This window comes from Acinonyx jubatus, chromosome C2, assembly GCF_027475565.1.
Source record: "Acinonyx jubatus isolate Ajub_Pintada_27869175 chromosome C2, VMU_Ajub_asm_v1.0, whole genome shotgun sequence".
NCBI classification, from domain to species: Eukaryota; Metazoa; Chordata; class Mammalia; order Carnivora; family Felidae; genus Acinonyx; species Acinonyx jubatus.
The window spans coordinates 41,885,516-41,899,707 of NC_069384.1; the positions used below are offsets into that span (position 1 = coordinate 41,885,516).

Sequence of the window (14,192 nt, forward strand, 5' to 3'; positions counted from 1 at the left end):
TTTGTTTTAATATCATTTTAATCTAATTCATTGTATATCTAGTAACTTGAGTTACCTAAAATATTATATAAATGCGACATTATCCATCCATCTCTTTTGGATAATCATTTATTGTATTTTGTTTAGGGAATTATTTTGTGTTTAAGTCTTATTTGATATTTAGTAGTTATGAATTCTTCAAACAAAATAATAAATTTATATTCTTAAAAATCACACACAGCTTCCTTAAGAAGTAAATTCATATTTTTCAAAGTTGATAATGCAGGCAAAATTTCTGTATGCACAGAGATATCTGGACCTCACATACAACCTCAGCTCCTTAAATTCGTGCCAGTACCATAGTATCTTGATAATTACAGCTTTGTAATACATCTTGAAGTCTGGACAGCTCCTTAAATTCGTAATCTGTCATGGTTCTCTTTGACATTCCCATTGACCCCACCACGGGCTGACAAGGTTGGGGTAAGGGGGTGCTGCTAATTGTGGCTTACTTTATTCTTGCACTTACTCAAGCTTAGATATACTTCCATTCATTTCCCATGGTGGGTAGAGATGGTTGAAACATTTAGAAGACTAAGGCTCTTGGATAACAAAGGAAATTAATATGGAGAGTAAATTACCTTCATTCACAAACACCACAGCCCTCAACTACAAGGCCCCGCATGATCTGGCCTCTGGTGTCCTTCCCTGCTCCCTGTCCTTCCCTGCTCCATTCTCTCTGGGTTTTACCACATTGACTTGCATGCTGATGCTAGAACATTCCTGCATACCCCCATGTTAATGCCTTTGCCCTGGATGTTCTCTCTTGCCCTAGATATATTTGCATGACTAACTCCCTCCTTCAAGGCCTTGCTTGGATTTTACCTTCTCAAGAAGGTCTGCCCTGATCACCCTAATGTAAAACTGCAGCCTGGCTCCCATCTCCATTCCTGCCTCCCTTTAGCCTGCTTTACTCTATATTCTTTTTTTTATAGTAACTAATCACCTTCTAACATACTGCATAGCTTATAATGTACTTATTTCTTACATTTATTATTATTGTTTCTTTTCACTAATGTGTAAATTTAGTAAGGGAAGAGTTTCTGTGTCTGTTTTTGTTTGCTTTTTTTTGTTGTAGTCATTTGAATAAAAAGGTATATCTCAAGTACCTAGAACACTGGTGCCTAGCGTCCAGAGGGTGGTCAGTAACTATTTAATTAGTTTAATAAGCGACCAGTTTGGTTTTTGCAAGACCGAGTGTGTTCTTCCTCAGTGTGCAACCCCTAACTTGTCTGCCTCACACCTCAACTCTGTCCTTTCTTTTTGTTATATGAATCCTTTGAAGACATCTGGAATTAAAAACAAACAAACAAACAAAAAAACTCAACACAACATATCGAAGAGAGTCAGGGCTAGAAAGATGAAAGAACACCCCTTCTAACATCTAAGCTCTGTTTTTTTTTTTTTAAATTTTTTTTTTTAACGTTTTATTTATTTTTGAGAGAGAGAGAGAGAGAGCGTGAACAGGGGAGGGTCAGAGAAAGAGGGAGACACAGAATCCGAAACAGGCTCCAGGCTCAGGGCTGTCAGCACAGAGCCCGACGCGGGGCTCGAACCCACGGACCACGAGATCATGACCTGAGCCGAAGTCGGATGCTCAACCGACTGAGCCACCCAGGTGCCCCCTAAGCTCTGTTTTTTTAAACTCTTCTTGAGATGATCCTTAGTGAAGATGAGTTGGCAGAAACCCTGACTGTATCGCATAGGAATGTGGCCCTGTGGTTTTAACACAACAGCTGTGTTATGCTGCGACTTTCTCTCTATATTCCCAAATCCATGGTGTTAATGAATGGTCTTCCCTCTTGTATTGTGCAGTGGTTCAGCCTGAAACAGAAATGAGCTTTAGTGATAGACTGAATTGCCAGCGTAATAGGACCATTATAATAGGTTTGTTCCTTTATACCTATGCCAGGTTTAAGAAGTCTCTAGGAATTAAGTGACTTAGGTTCTGGTTTTGACTCTAAGCAACTTGTCGTCTTACAAGTCTGGGTTTATGTTTCTTCGATTGTAAATTGAACTAGGCTTTTTTTTTTTTTTCTGATTCTCTGAAGTTTAGCTATGTCATCAAAAGTATTTTAAGGTTTATAATTTTAGGAACACTCTTCCAAAATATGTTAGCACTTAAGTTAATAATCATGTTATTATACTGTATTTAAGATTTATACTTGGAAAGGTGCTGCATATCTAAAAACAGAGCTGAACACACCGTTGGTGTGTGTGAATCTTTAGCCATGATAAATAGCTCATGTGTTAGAATCTTTTTCCTTCTTTCTCTTACTTCTTCTCTACCTTTTGTACTCTCTCTTGTACAACTTTCTTTTATTTTTTTCCTTTTTTGCTTATATAACAAAAGGATGACACTTCAAGGATATTTCTCAAGAATTTTGTTTTTTGAATCTGTTTCATTCATTACTGAACTGCCTGAGGTCCAGCAGATTGTCCTATACGTAGTAGATGTTCCTTATATGTTGCTTGAGTGAATGAATTTGCTTTTATTTTCCCCTGATATTGGATTAACTCAAAAGTGATTTTTAAATTTTTATTATTTTAAGAAAGGTGACTCTTGTGATGGTGGGACTTGATAATGCTGGTAAAACGGCAACGGCAAAGGGAATCCAAGGAGGTAAGTTGAAAATGTTTCTTATTAAATTACTCTGAATTATTTATTTATGTAAATTGTTTTGTTACATAATCATTTGGTACAGATAGTATACACTCCATCTCTTTATATTCTTAGTAGACTTGTGGCTAATATGGGGAATAGATTCTAGCTTACTAGTACCAGCCTATTAACATGTTTCAGATGTGAATAAATGCAGAGGTGCAGAGGATCCTTGAGGTCTTTGATCAGATAAAAGACATTACATCTGTCTTCTCAGCACAGGAGGGAAAAAGTAAAAAAAGGACATGCCCATCTTTAAGGATACCTATCTTCCACTTGCATTCTCTTGGCCGGAATTTAGTCCCAAGGCTGCACCTAAATCAAACGGAGGTAGAAATACAGTTAGCCAGCATGTCTTTCCTTGCGCGTCTTGATTGTTTTTCAATATGATATGTAATTTTTATAGTTATGTTAAAAGTAGGGCCTCTTTTTTACTAAAGAGTTTTATGTCACTTATATTACATCTCATTGGGTGTATTTACTTAGTCTTAATTTAATGCTGTTTACTACAACATAGAAGCAACTGTGCTAGTGAGTTTGTTGTGTACCCAGAAGATGTAGCATCAGCCAAGCATGAGTATGAATTGAGAAGAAACTTAACATATATTTTTTGCTGAAAAAGAATGTTGCAACAAGATACGCATACCAAATAGTCAGGGGCTTTTATTTATGGAGGTTTATGAAAGAAAATTAACACCTTGCAAAACTTGCTTTTGAAGGAAAATGTTTTGCCACCCCATATTCTAGCATGTAATATTAGATATAAATTGTGTATTATTATCTGTGGATTCTTATGGTACCCCTCGTGCTATCTCCTAGCTTATATCCTCACAGAGCACTGACTGTCATCATCTTAACCAGGGGCTGGCAAACTTCTTCTGTTAAAGAGCCAGATAGTAAATATTTGAGACTGAGGATCACGCAGTCTCTTTCCCAACTATACAACCCTGACATAATAATGCAAAAGCAACCATAGGCAACATGTAAACAAATGAGCATGGCCACCTTCCAATGAAACTTTGTTTATGGACACTGAAATCTGATGTGTTATGAAATACTATCCTTTTGATTTTTTTTGCAGTTATTTTAAAATGTGAAACGCATTCTTAGCTTGAGGGCCATATAAAAATAGTGAGCCAGATTTGGCCTGCAGGCCATGACTGCTTATCTAAACATCTTCACTTCTTCCATTTCTTGAAAGCCTTACATTCAAGGGAGTAGAATCTAAGAATCAGACTATCTAATTGTTGTGTGTACTTAGAACATCCTCTTTCCATTTCTCTTCTGATTTTCACCTCCATATATTCATCGGTTTCTCTTTCTGAGTTTAGAAAAAAATACTCAGGGTGATACATCATGAGCAAAAAGTCAAAGCTGCTTTCCACTTTGAGCTCCCCTCTGGTTCTGTTTTTGTTCTTTATCTCATATTTGTTTACTCCTCAGCCTACTCCAGTGGCTGATTTCTTACCTTTTTTCTTTTTTTAAAGATTCCAGTTATATAGAGCTACATGAAATTTTCCAGTGGAACCTTTTCATGCTTTTGTATTTGTTTATGCTCTTCCCACTTGTCTTAGTACAGGGAATATCTGCTTTTAAAGCAGAATATCTAAATGTCTCTAAAGATGGTTTTTTTGTTATATAGTCTCCTTTATGAAGTCTTTTCCAATCTCCTGCTACCTTTACCCATTCCCATCACCATCAGTAGACTTGGCTACTTCCTCTGCTTTGGACTATACTTACCTATACCTGCTTGTATCACTACTTAATTACCCCCTTTGTTCCTGTATCCCTTCACCTCTCCAGACCATAAATTCCCAAAGGGAAGTTTTACTCATTTTGGTGTCTCAGTTCAGCCATGCCATAGGTGTAGTAGGTGGTCTTCTACAACATATCTGCCATGGCTTCCACTCTTCAGCTTATTTCTGCCTCATTTCTGTTTCTTTTCTTCCCTTTCTTCCCCCCCCCCCCCCACTTCTTTTGGGATATATCTGCTTCTCTTCTAACTGTAGTGTCTAAATCCACATCCTCAGTGTCTTTCATCTAGAATGTTACAGCTTCCTAATCAAGGAATACTTTCTATACCTTGACTTTTGCTTCTTTCAATCAACTTCTCTTTTTTAATGGCTGTCAAAGTGATTGTATTCATTGGATATAGGTTCAGTTGTCCTAACAAGAGACCTAAAATAACAATGGCTTAACAAAATAGAATTTTATTTCTCATAATAGTGCATGCAAAAGTAGTGTAGGGCTGGCATAACACCCCCATGGTGTTATGTTCCTTCTCCTCTTTTTTTTTTTTTCCCTTGCCTACCTGGTCCAAGATGGCTCACGAGTACTGTGCATTTCAGCTGAGGGAAGAGGTAAAGTGGAAGGGAGGCCATTTTCTTTTCCTTTAAGGGCATGGACTAGAAGCTGCCACATCACTTCAGTGGTATTTTGGAGCTGGCTCTTACTTGCTCTTATTGGCTTATATCAGCTATCGAGATCCAGTTAGGTATATCCCTTCCCAACCATGTGTTCAGGTACCTCACACTGGTAGTTTGAAATTGGCCATAGTGGGAGTATTCACACCATGGAAAATGACAAACACTACATATCAAAGTCCTGCAAGAGAGGTTAAATGTTTAATGCTACACCACTAGCTCACTATCTAGAATATGTTCTAATAGCCATTCCTAGCTGCCACAGAGGCTAGGGATTTAAGTTTTTATCCTAAATAGGTGTGTGCTCAGCTAAAAAACTAGGATTCTCTGACTGTCCAGTGCTATTTCCTAATAATTTCTAAGGAACAGTTGTTTTTTGGGTAGCAAAATTCTTCTTTGTGTAAATTGGTCCCTAACATTGTTGGATATTAAAATATCTTCATTGTATTATGTTGTTTGTTTATGTTTCCCCTTTTCTCCTCTATGTAAGAGCTCTGTAAAGTCAGAAGATGGATCTTATTATTGTGTATCTAGGACCTTGCACGGTGCTTAGCATACAATAGATGCTCAATAAATAAGTTATTGATGATATATTTCACTTTATCTTGGACTTCGCAGAGATTGTCTTAGCGCATATACTTTACCGAAATCCTCAGGGTTGGGGACCATTTGTCTTTGTACCCCTGGTTCTTATATGATCCCTGATCTATAATAGACACATGATAAATGGCTACTAGCATGAATGGATGGATAAATATGTGGCATGACAAAAGGAAGGATGGATGTAAGAACAGTAGCTTCAGCTGTCATGGCAGTCTGTAATGTTGAGCCACTAAATACTTTGTGCTAAGTATTAAGGATACAACGATTGGTCCCAGCTACTGGGAAGGTATAGACTATTGTGAAGACTAGCAAGAAGACAGAATATTATGATAGTGCAGGTGATACTGAAAGTAGGAAGGAATTATCAGAAAGGATTTATAGGGAAGTTGTATCCAGAACATTTAGTCCTGAGTCTTTTTTTTTTTTTTTAACGTTTATTTATTTTTGAGACAGAGAGAGACAGAGCATGAACGGGGGAGGGTCAAGAGAGAGGGAGACACAGAATCGGAAGCAGGCTCCAGGCTCTGGGCCATCATCAGCCCAGAGCCCAACGTGGGGCTCCAACTCACGGACCGTGAGATCGTGACCTGAGCTGAAGTCGGACGCTTAACCGACTGAGCCACCCAGGCACCCCTAGTCCTGAGTCTTGAAACACAGAACTGTGAGTAGGAACCAGAGGAAAGGATAGACAAATCAGGGAGGGAAGACTTTTAAAGTTCTGACCTGGATTTGAGTCCTGGCTCTGCCTACCATATAACCTTAAAAAAATTACCTAATTTGAATTGGTTTCCTGAGAATGTTGCCATCATTTTATCTGTGCTTATGTTGCTCTCCTGCCTAGAATGTTCTTCTCCCTTCTTTATTATAATTTTGTGGTTTTTAAGACTTCATTTTTATTTCACGGCCTTTCTGAAGCCTTTGTGTACCATAACTTTCCCCTCCCTCCTCTTTACCCTTTTCCTCTTGAATGCCCTCAGTCTTAGTCTGGGCTGCTATACCAAACCATAGGCTGGGTGGCTTAAACAACAGTTATTTCTCACAATTCTGGAGGTTGGAAGTGTGAGGTCGGGGTGCCAGCATGGTTGGGTTCTTGATGAGGGAGTCCTCTTCCTGATTTACAGACAATTATCTTCTTTCTGTGTTCTTATGTGGTGCAGAGAGACACAAGACAAACTTTCTTGTGTCTCGTTTTATAACGGTAGTAATCCCATCATGGGGACTATACCCTCATGACCTCACTGAAACCTAATTACTTCTCAAAGACTCCACCTCCACCTCCCTAACACACTGGGGATTACGGTTTTAACATAGGAGTTTTGCAAGGTGGTGGGGGAAAGGGGGGGCATGGACACATGTAATCTATAGCATCCTTATAATATCCTCTCTAGACCTTTTTCATAGAAATATAGGTTCTTGTGTTAATTCCATTAATACATATCTGTTGATATTGTACTGTATGTTCTTTGAGGACAGCAACCCTATCTTATTCATCTTTACATCCTGATGCCTAACAAAGTCCTGGTACTGAGTAGGTGTCTATACGTATTAGTTCCCTCATCCCTACTCCAGCATAGTTGATTTATTTGCACTGATAATTTCCTGGGGGCACCTCTAAACTCGTATTCAAAGATGGCTGCCTGTTTTAACTATGGAAACCAATTCTGGCCTGGATTAGATCCATTTGTTTTAGATGTCTAGGGTAATCCTGTTTTAGGAATATCACGCTGCTTATATTGCTTCTAAACTTTTCTTTTTCTCCTAGATAAAGAAGATCTTAGAAAAGTGTGACTTGTAACGTCTCTGCTAACTTTCTAGGGAGTTGTTTAAATTTTTTTTAATGTTTGTTTATTTTTGAGAGAGAGAGAGAGAGCGTGCGCAAGCAGGGGAGGGGCAGAGCGAGAGGGAGACACAGAATCCAAAGCAGGATCCAGGCTCTGAGCTGTCAGCACAGAGCCTGATGTGGGTCTCAAACCCATGAGCCGTGAGATCATGACCTGAGCCAAAGTCAGTGGCTTAACCAACTGAGCCACCCAGGTGCCTCTAGGGAGTTGTTTAAACTGCACTAAAGTAGTTGCTGAAAGGGAGTAGTATGTGGCAAGTCTGTTGCCCAGTTACACCTAAGCCTAGCAGCAAATGCCTTTCAAATTTATCTTTGTAATAGCAAATATTCTGTTGAATGTGGGAATAATAACACTAGTGTTATTCAACAGAGCTTTCTGCAATGATAGAAATGTTCTGTATTGGCTCTGTCTAGTGTAGTGTGGGCCACTAGCCTTGTGTGGCTCTGAGCACTTTAGATTTAGATAGTTCTATTGAGAAACTGAAATTTTAATTTAATTTTAATTGATTTTAATTTAAAAAGCCTAGTGTAGATTGTGGCCATTGTAAACAAAGTCCAATGGAGTAATGTTTGTTGTTGATTCTGGTGGTGAAGAGAGAGTGAAAGAGACAAACATGAAGTTTGAACTCTTCTTCATAACCATTGAGTCACCAGGTTCTATTAATGTTTCATGAGTTCTCTCTTTCCATTCTTCTCATTTTCATATCTCTCTGAAAAGTGGCCGTCACTCTCATTTCTAGTCAGCTCTAGAGATTTTGCAAAGATGTACCTTAAAAAAGCACTACTTTAGTCACATTAATTATATGATTGGTCTGCTGAAATACCTTCAGCTTCCATTTCTCTGTCTTCAGAACTCTCTTATGTCTGCATTCCCAATCTTAAGGGTTTGCGCCAAAGTTCAGTTTGTACTTTCTTTCCTTTGCTATTTCTGCTACTTAGCTCACTCTTTTGCCTGTCTACATACTACCTAGCTTTAAGGCCTAAGTCTGAGCTCCTAGTTGAAGTCTTTCTTGAACCTTAGTTATCTTTTTAATGTTGTCATTATTACCACCCCCTTGGCAGTTATAATCATGCATCCTATGCCTTCTTTGTATTGTCATATACAGAAGTCCAAAAAAATTCAATTTTAAATTTATGAAAACATATGAAACATGTTCCTTAGAAACAATGAAATCTGCTCTATGTTTGTAAGCTGTCCTGAAAAGTTTTTTTATTTCAATTGTAGCTTTAATTCAGTAGTTTGAAAAGAGTGGTCCTACTCTTCATAGCTTCTCCCATTCTTTGGTTCTTCTCAACTATTCTCTAAATATTCAGTTTTTCTTTATAGCTTCATAGAAGTTGTAATGGTCCCTGGGGATGGCTGTAGTGTTGAAGGGTTGAAATTTTTATTGTTTGTAACTTGGAGAGTCAATAGCCTTAAAGGCAAGAGTTCATTTATTTATTTATTCATTCTACAGATATTTATTAAGTACCTGTTATATGGTAGACATTATTCTAGGACCTGGGGTCAATACAAAACAAATAAGCAAAATACAGAAATTTTTATCTGCATGGAGCATAAATTCTGGTTGGATATTTTATAGTATCTACCCTTCCCCATATCTACCAGTATGCTTAGATGTAAAGCTTAGTGTGTAAGCAAATGATAAACATTCCAATTAAGACTAAATTATGAAAAGTACTTTTTATGTCCTTTAATTTGTGTAGTTAATGTTATTAATTTAAAGTCTAAGGTTGTTTCTTTTGTGTCATTTGAAACAGAGTATCCTGAAGATGTAGCTCCTACTGTTGGATTTTCCAAAATTGACCTCAGACAAGGAAAATTTGAAGTCACCATCTTTGACTTAGGAGGTGGAAAAAGAATTCGGGGTATCTGGAAGAATTACTATGCTGAGTCCTATGGGGTAATATTTGTTGTGGATTCCAGTGATGAAGAGAGAATGGAAGAGACAAAAGAGACAATGTCAGAAGTGCTAAGACATCCTAGGATATCGGGAAAGCCTATACTAGTGTAAGTAATGTTGGTGTCATTGTAAACACAGGAGCAGTGGCATTAGCCAATAAAAAAATTTACCTAAGTTCCAAAATAAGCTAAAATAAGCTGAGTAAGCTAAAATCATCATGTCCTAGTATAATAAAATGTATGCAGTTAACGGGATTGTTTATATAGTGAGACCTTATTGTGATGACCTCTGTAGGGATTAAGGGTTGAGGCTATATTATAAAGAAGAGTTATACTTCAATCTTCTGGGTATTCAAATGTAAACTCTTTGTTTTGTTTGATAATTTACTTTTTATCAAATTTTGCATTTTGAAATGACCTATTAGTAAGATTCTAGAATGGTTTTCAGAAAATTTTTTGCCCTTTTTTAATAACTTATTTATGTTTTGCCTTTGTCCTGTTTTTCTTAAAGAGTATTCTTGTCTGGAAGTTATTTAAAAAGTTTATTCTTCTAATGCCACACTGATTGCCAAATTTTTATTTCTATATTTCCAAATTGAATATATGATCTGTGTTATCAACTTAGTCATATGCTTGTATCACTTTGTCCAGCTGCCTAACACTCTTTACAAAGTGACAAAGGACTTTTACACCACCTGCCCTCATAGCCTTTCTGCATAGTAAACACCAGATGGTGCTGTACCTATAAGACGTAGTATAAAGTGAAAGTTCTTTAAGTTGCTCTTCAAATCAGAGCGAGCTGAATGTGTGCCCTTGCCTTCTTGTCCTTTTTCCTCATGCTTGTTTCATTACTGAGGATTAAAAAAAAAAAAAAAAAAAAAACCAACAACCTGCTTACCACATGGTTAAGTGAGAAATTATCAGCAGAGTTTCTTAGTGGTTCTCAGTAGTAAATGAACATTTTTAAATGAGGCAGTTTGGAAGCTCTGATTACACGAAGTAAGACTTTATGGCATTATTTATTGGTACAGGTTTTATGGCTTAATTTTTATACATTTAACCAATTAGAAAAGTGATTTGTGTAATAAATTCTTACCTTTATTGAATCTGAAGGAAAGTTTAATAGACATATATATGAAGAATTAATTTTGTTGAACCACATAGGCTTAATTATTCTCTACACGTTTAAGCAAAGAACCAGCGTCTTCTAAAATAAAAAGTATTAATGACTGAGAAGACTGATGCTCATGTGTAACATAATCGTGTGTGTAGTTTTTAACCTAATAGTCATTTACTGAATTTATTCATTTATTAATTCGTGCATGTGTTAATGAAGCAAATATTTACTGAGCATCCACTATGTGCTAGTCATTGTTCTGGTGATGGGGATACCGCTGGGAACAAAACAATATAATCCATGGGTGGCCTGAGAAGCTTACATTCTAGGGCTGGAGACACACAGTAAATGTAATAAATAAGTTATATCAGACATTCGGTGATAAGTATATTGAAAAAAAAGTAAAGATCTCTTATCCTATGGTGGTGGTATGGCAGGGGTATGTTGCTCTTATAATCAGGATAATCATAGTGGGTCTTACTGAGGAGATGACACTTGAGGAGAGAGAGGCAGTCAGGCAGAGGTATGCGGAAAAGCCCCGAGATGGGAGCATGCAGTTCATAAGCGACTGCAGTTATCACTGAAGAATCAAATAACAGCAGGAGGCCTGCTTCCAATTCTTTCACCTCCCTCACCTAATAGATTATCAGAATAGAGGTGAAAAAACCCAGAAAACCTCCAACTAGGGGATTGCTTCACTATTATAATTTTGTGGTCAGTGAGATCTCACAAAGACATGAGAATTCATTATGGATACTATAATATGCTTGTGAAATATAGAATGATTTGCCATTTGACCAATTTTCATCTGGGGAATTTTACAACCAAAGGGTTCTTATTAATAAAGGTAAACTGCTTTTTTGAAATGAGTGTGCTTAAAAAGTATACAAAACATTCAAAAAGTATACATTGTTAATAAATTTAGAACATGTAGGGAAGAGTGAGTTAAAAAACGTTGATCGAGGGGTGCATAGGTGGCTCAGTTGGTTAAGCATCGATTCTTGATCTCGGCCCAGGTCATGATCTCAGGTTTTGTGAGTTCAAGCCCCACATCGGATTCTGTGCTGACAGAGCTTGGGATTCTGTCTCTCCCTCTCTCTGCGTCCCCCCGCCCCTAGCCCCCGCTCTCAAAATAAATAAATAAACTTAAAAAAAAAAAAGTTGATTGACCATGCAGAGCCAACCACTGCTAACATTCTGATGAATTTCCTATGCATAGTTTTGCAAAATTCATAATATATACAGTTGCATATAATATATAAAAATTTGTACCTCACCTTTTTACATTTTTATGTATTTTTTTAAGTTTTATTTACTTTGCGAGAGAGAGAACACATGAGCAGGGAAGGGGCAGAGAGAGGGAGAGAGGGAGAGAGAGAATTCCAAGCAGGCTCTGTGTTATTAGTGTGGAGCCCAATGTGGGGCTCGATTTCATGAACTGTGAGATTATAACCTGAGCCAAAATCAAGAGTCTGACGCTCAACTGACTGGGCCACCCAGACTCCCCTTAATTTTTATTTTTTTAAAAAAGTATATATATATACATATACGTATATATGTATATAAGTTTATTTATTTATTTTTAAGTAAGCTCTCATGACCCCAAGATCAAGAGTCACATGCTCTTCTGACTAAGCCAGCCAGGAGCCCCTGTATCTCATCGTCTTTTATATGTTTCTAAACCCCTCTTAAATATCTACCCCAAACCTGTGTTTGGAAATTCTCCTGTTTACCTTTTTCTCTCCGACCTACAAGTAATTCCTCTTGTTGATATTACTGTATTAATATGGCTTGAGTCTCCACTTCCCTCTCTATTCGCCTTGATGTACTTCCTTTCATCCCCTCTACATTCCTCCCCTGTGTTACTTACTGGTCTTGACCAGTCTCTCTGTTGTCTATCCCATCCTCCAAGCTCTCCTCTGCATTGCTAGCAGGAACCTTTTTCTTTTTTTTTGTGATGTTTTTCAACTTTACAAAATTTGGTGTTTTACCAAAAAATTTGATGTTTTATAAAACTGGTACATGCTGTAACAAGTGAAACAATGCAGGAGTATATAAAGAATGTGAGAGCTCTTTTTAGCATACACATTTGATCATTTTACAGTTCCTCTGCTTAAAGTCCTTCAGGTAGCCTTCACTGCCCCATGCAGATAAGAAATTGTGCTTAACTGATACAACCCTAGCATGTAATAGGTGTGACATTGAAGAGTCCACTAGGTAAGAAGTGGGAAGAACCCTGCTAAGCTCAGTGCTAGGAGCTCTGGTGGGTTGTGGAGAGGCAGGGCAAGGTTACTTGAATTAGGAGGCAGGCTCTAGTGCCCCTTGTTGCACTTAGCTGCTTCCTTCCAGTCCACAAACATCTGGACCGATCAGGAGCAAAATTTAATGACAGCATCTCATCTCATCTTCTGTTCCTCCCTTGACTGAGCCTAAACCAGCTGATTTAGGACCCACAAAGCCTCTCAGAACTAACTTCAACATCTAGATAACTTTCTCTTCCCACCCTAGAATGATGAACAAACAGAGAACAATATCAGACCTCTGAGAAAATTCAGCCATTCAACAGAAGGAAATAAACCTGAAAAATTAGAGTATTGTCTATAATCACAAAACTGCAAATTGGTGGAGCCAGAATTCTTTCATGCTATGGGAGCAAAGTGAGATCAGCACAGTAGAAGGTCCTAGACAGTCTGTGGCTCTGCCTGACGTGCTGTTGCACACCAGCCTGATAGCATGTGTCACTGCAAATGAAGCCTCAGCCAAATGTCACTTTATGTCACAGCCTTGAGAGTTCTCTTGAAAGGTCAGAATCATAGAACATCATTAGGCTTCTGTGCTTTATTAGCTCAGAAGTTATGTTTTACAGTTCTATAGCTTTACTACTTAATAAGCATAATATTTTGATGAAAATCTCTGAAATAATGGTGAAAAATTGACAAACCATGGGTTTGGAGAGAAGATGGAGAGTCTGGAACCTGAATTCTAAGAGCTGGTGTGCATTTGTTTATGAGTCTGGCAAGTCACTTCACTTCTTTGGACTTAGTGGTTAAATACCTCTTGTATTAAAAGTAGATGTAAAATATTGTAATTCTGTTTTTTGTATTCAGCTGTATATAATCATGTGAACCGTTTCAGTAGAAAAGTAAAAGTGACTGAAGAGATTAAAAATAGATGCTATTCAAACTTTTTGCCCTGTAATCATGTTAACCTGTTTATTTACTTAGAAAGTGTTCCTTTTACTCCCCTAGGTACAATAGAGATTAACCTGTACTCTGATTAAGGTATGAAATATATTATCTACCCTCATGTACCCCTGTATACTCTTGCTTTAACAATTTATAACTTAATTTTTAAAAAACTAAAATTAGATACTCTGAACAGATGAAGACCTTTCCAATAGAAAAAAAGTGAGTAACTTTTGCAGTAGTATGAATAGCACTGGAATCAACATAACCTCCAATTTCTTTTTTAGTTGAAACACAGTTGACATGTAATACTGGTTCCAGGTGTACAACGTAGTGATTCAGCAATTGTGTATACGTTACCAAATGCTCACCGTGGTTAAGTGTAGTTACCGCCTGTCCCCATACACTTACTACATCATC

The 14,192-nt window shown here is 37.5% G+C and overlaps 1 protein-coding gene across 4 annotated transcripts in view; it reads left to right on the forward strand.

The window, feature by feature from the left end:
- ARL13B (ADP ribosylation factor like GTPase 13B) overlaps window positions 1-14,192 on the forward strand; it is a 71,787-nt gene that overhangs the window by 11,082 nt on the left and 46,513 nt on the right. For 3 of the 4 annotated variants that reach the window (XM_027077580.2, XM_015080848.3, XM_015080865.3), the window contains exons 2-3: window positions 2,592-2,662; window positions 9,329-9,578. In XM_027077580.2, the coding sequence (XP_026933381.1) occupies window positions 2,592-2,662; window positions 9,329-9,578 (321 nt within the window). The remainder of the gene's footprint in view (window positions 1-2,591; window positions 2,663-9,328; window positions 9,579-14,192) is intronic. The other variant, XM_015080857.3, reaches the window with a different exon arrangement.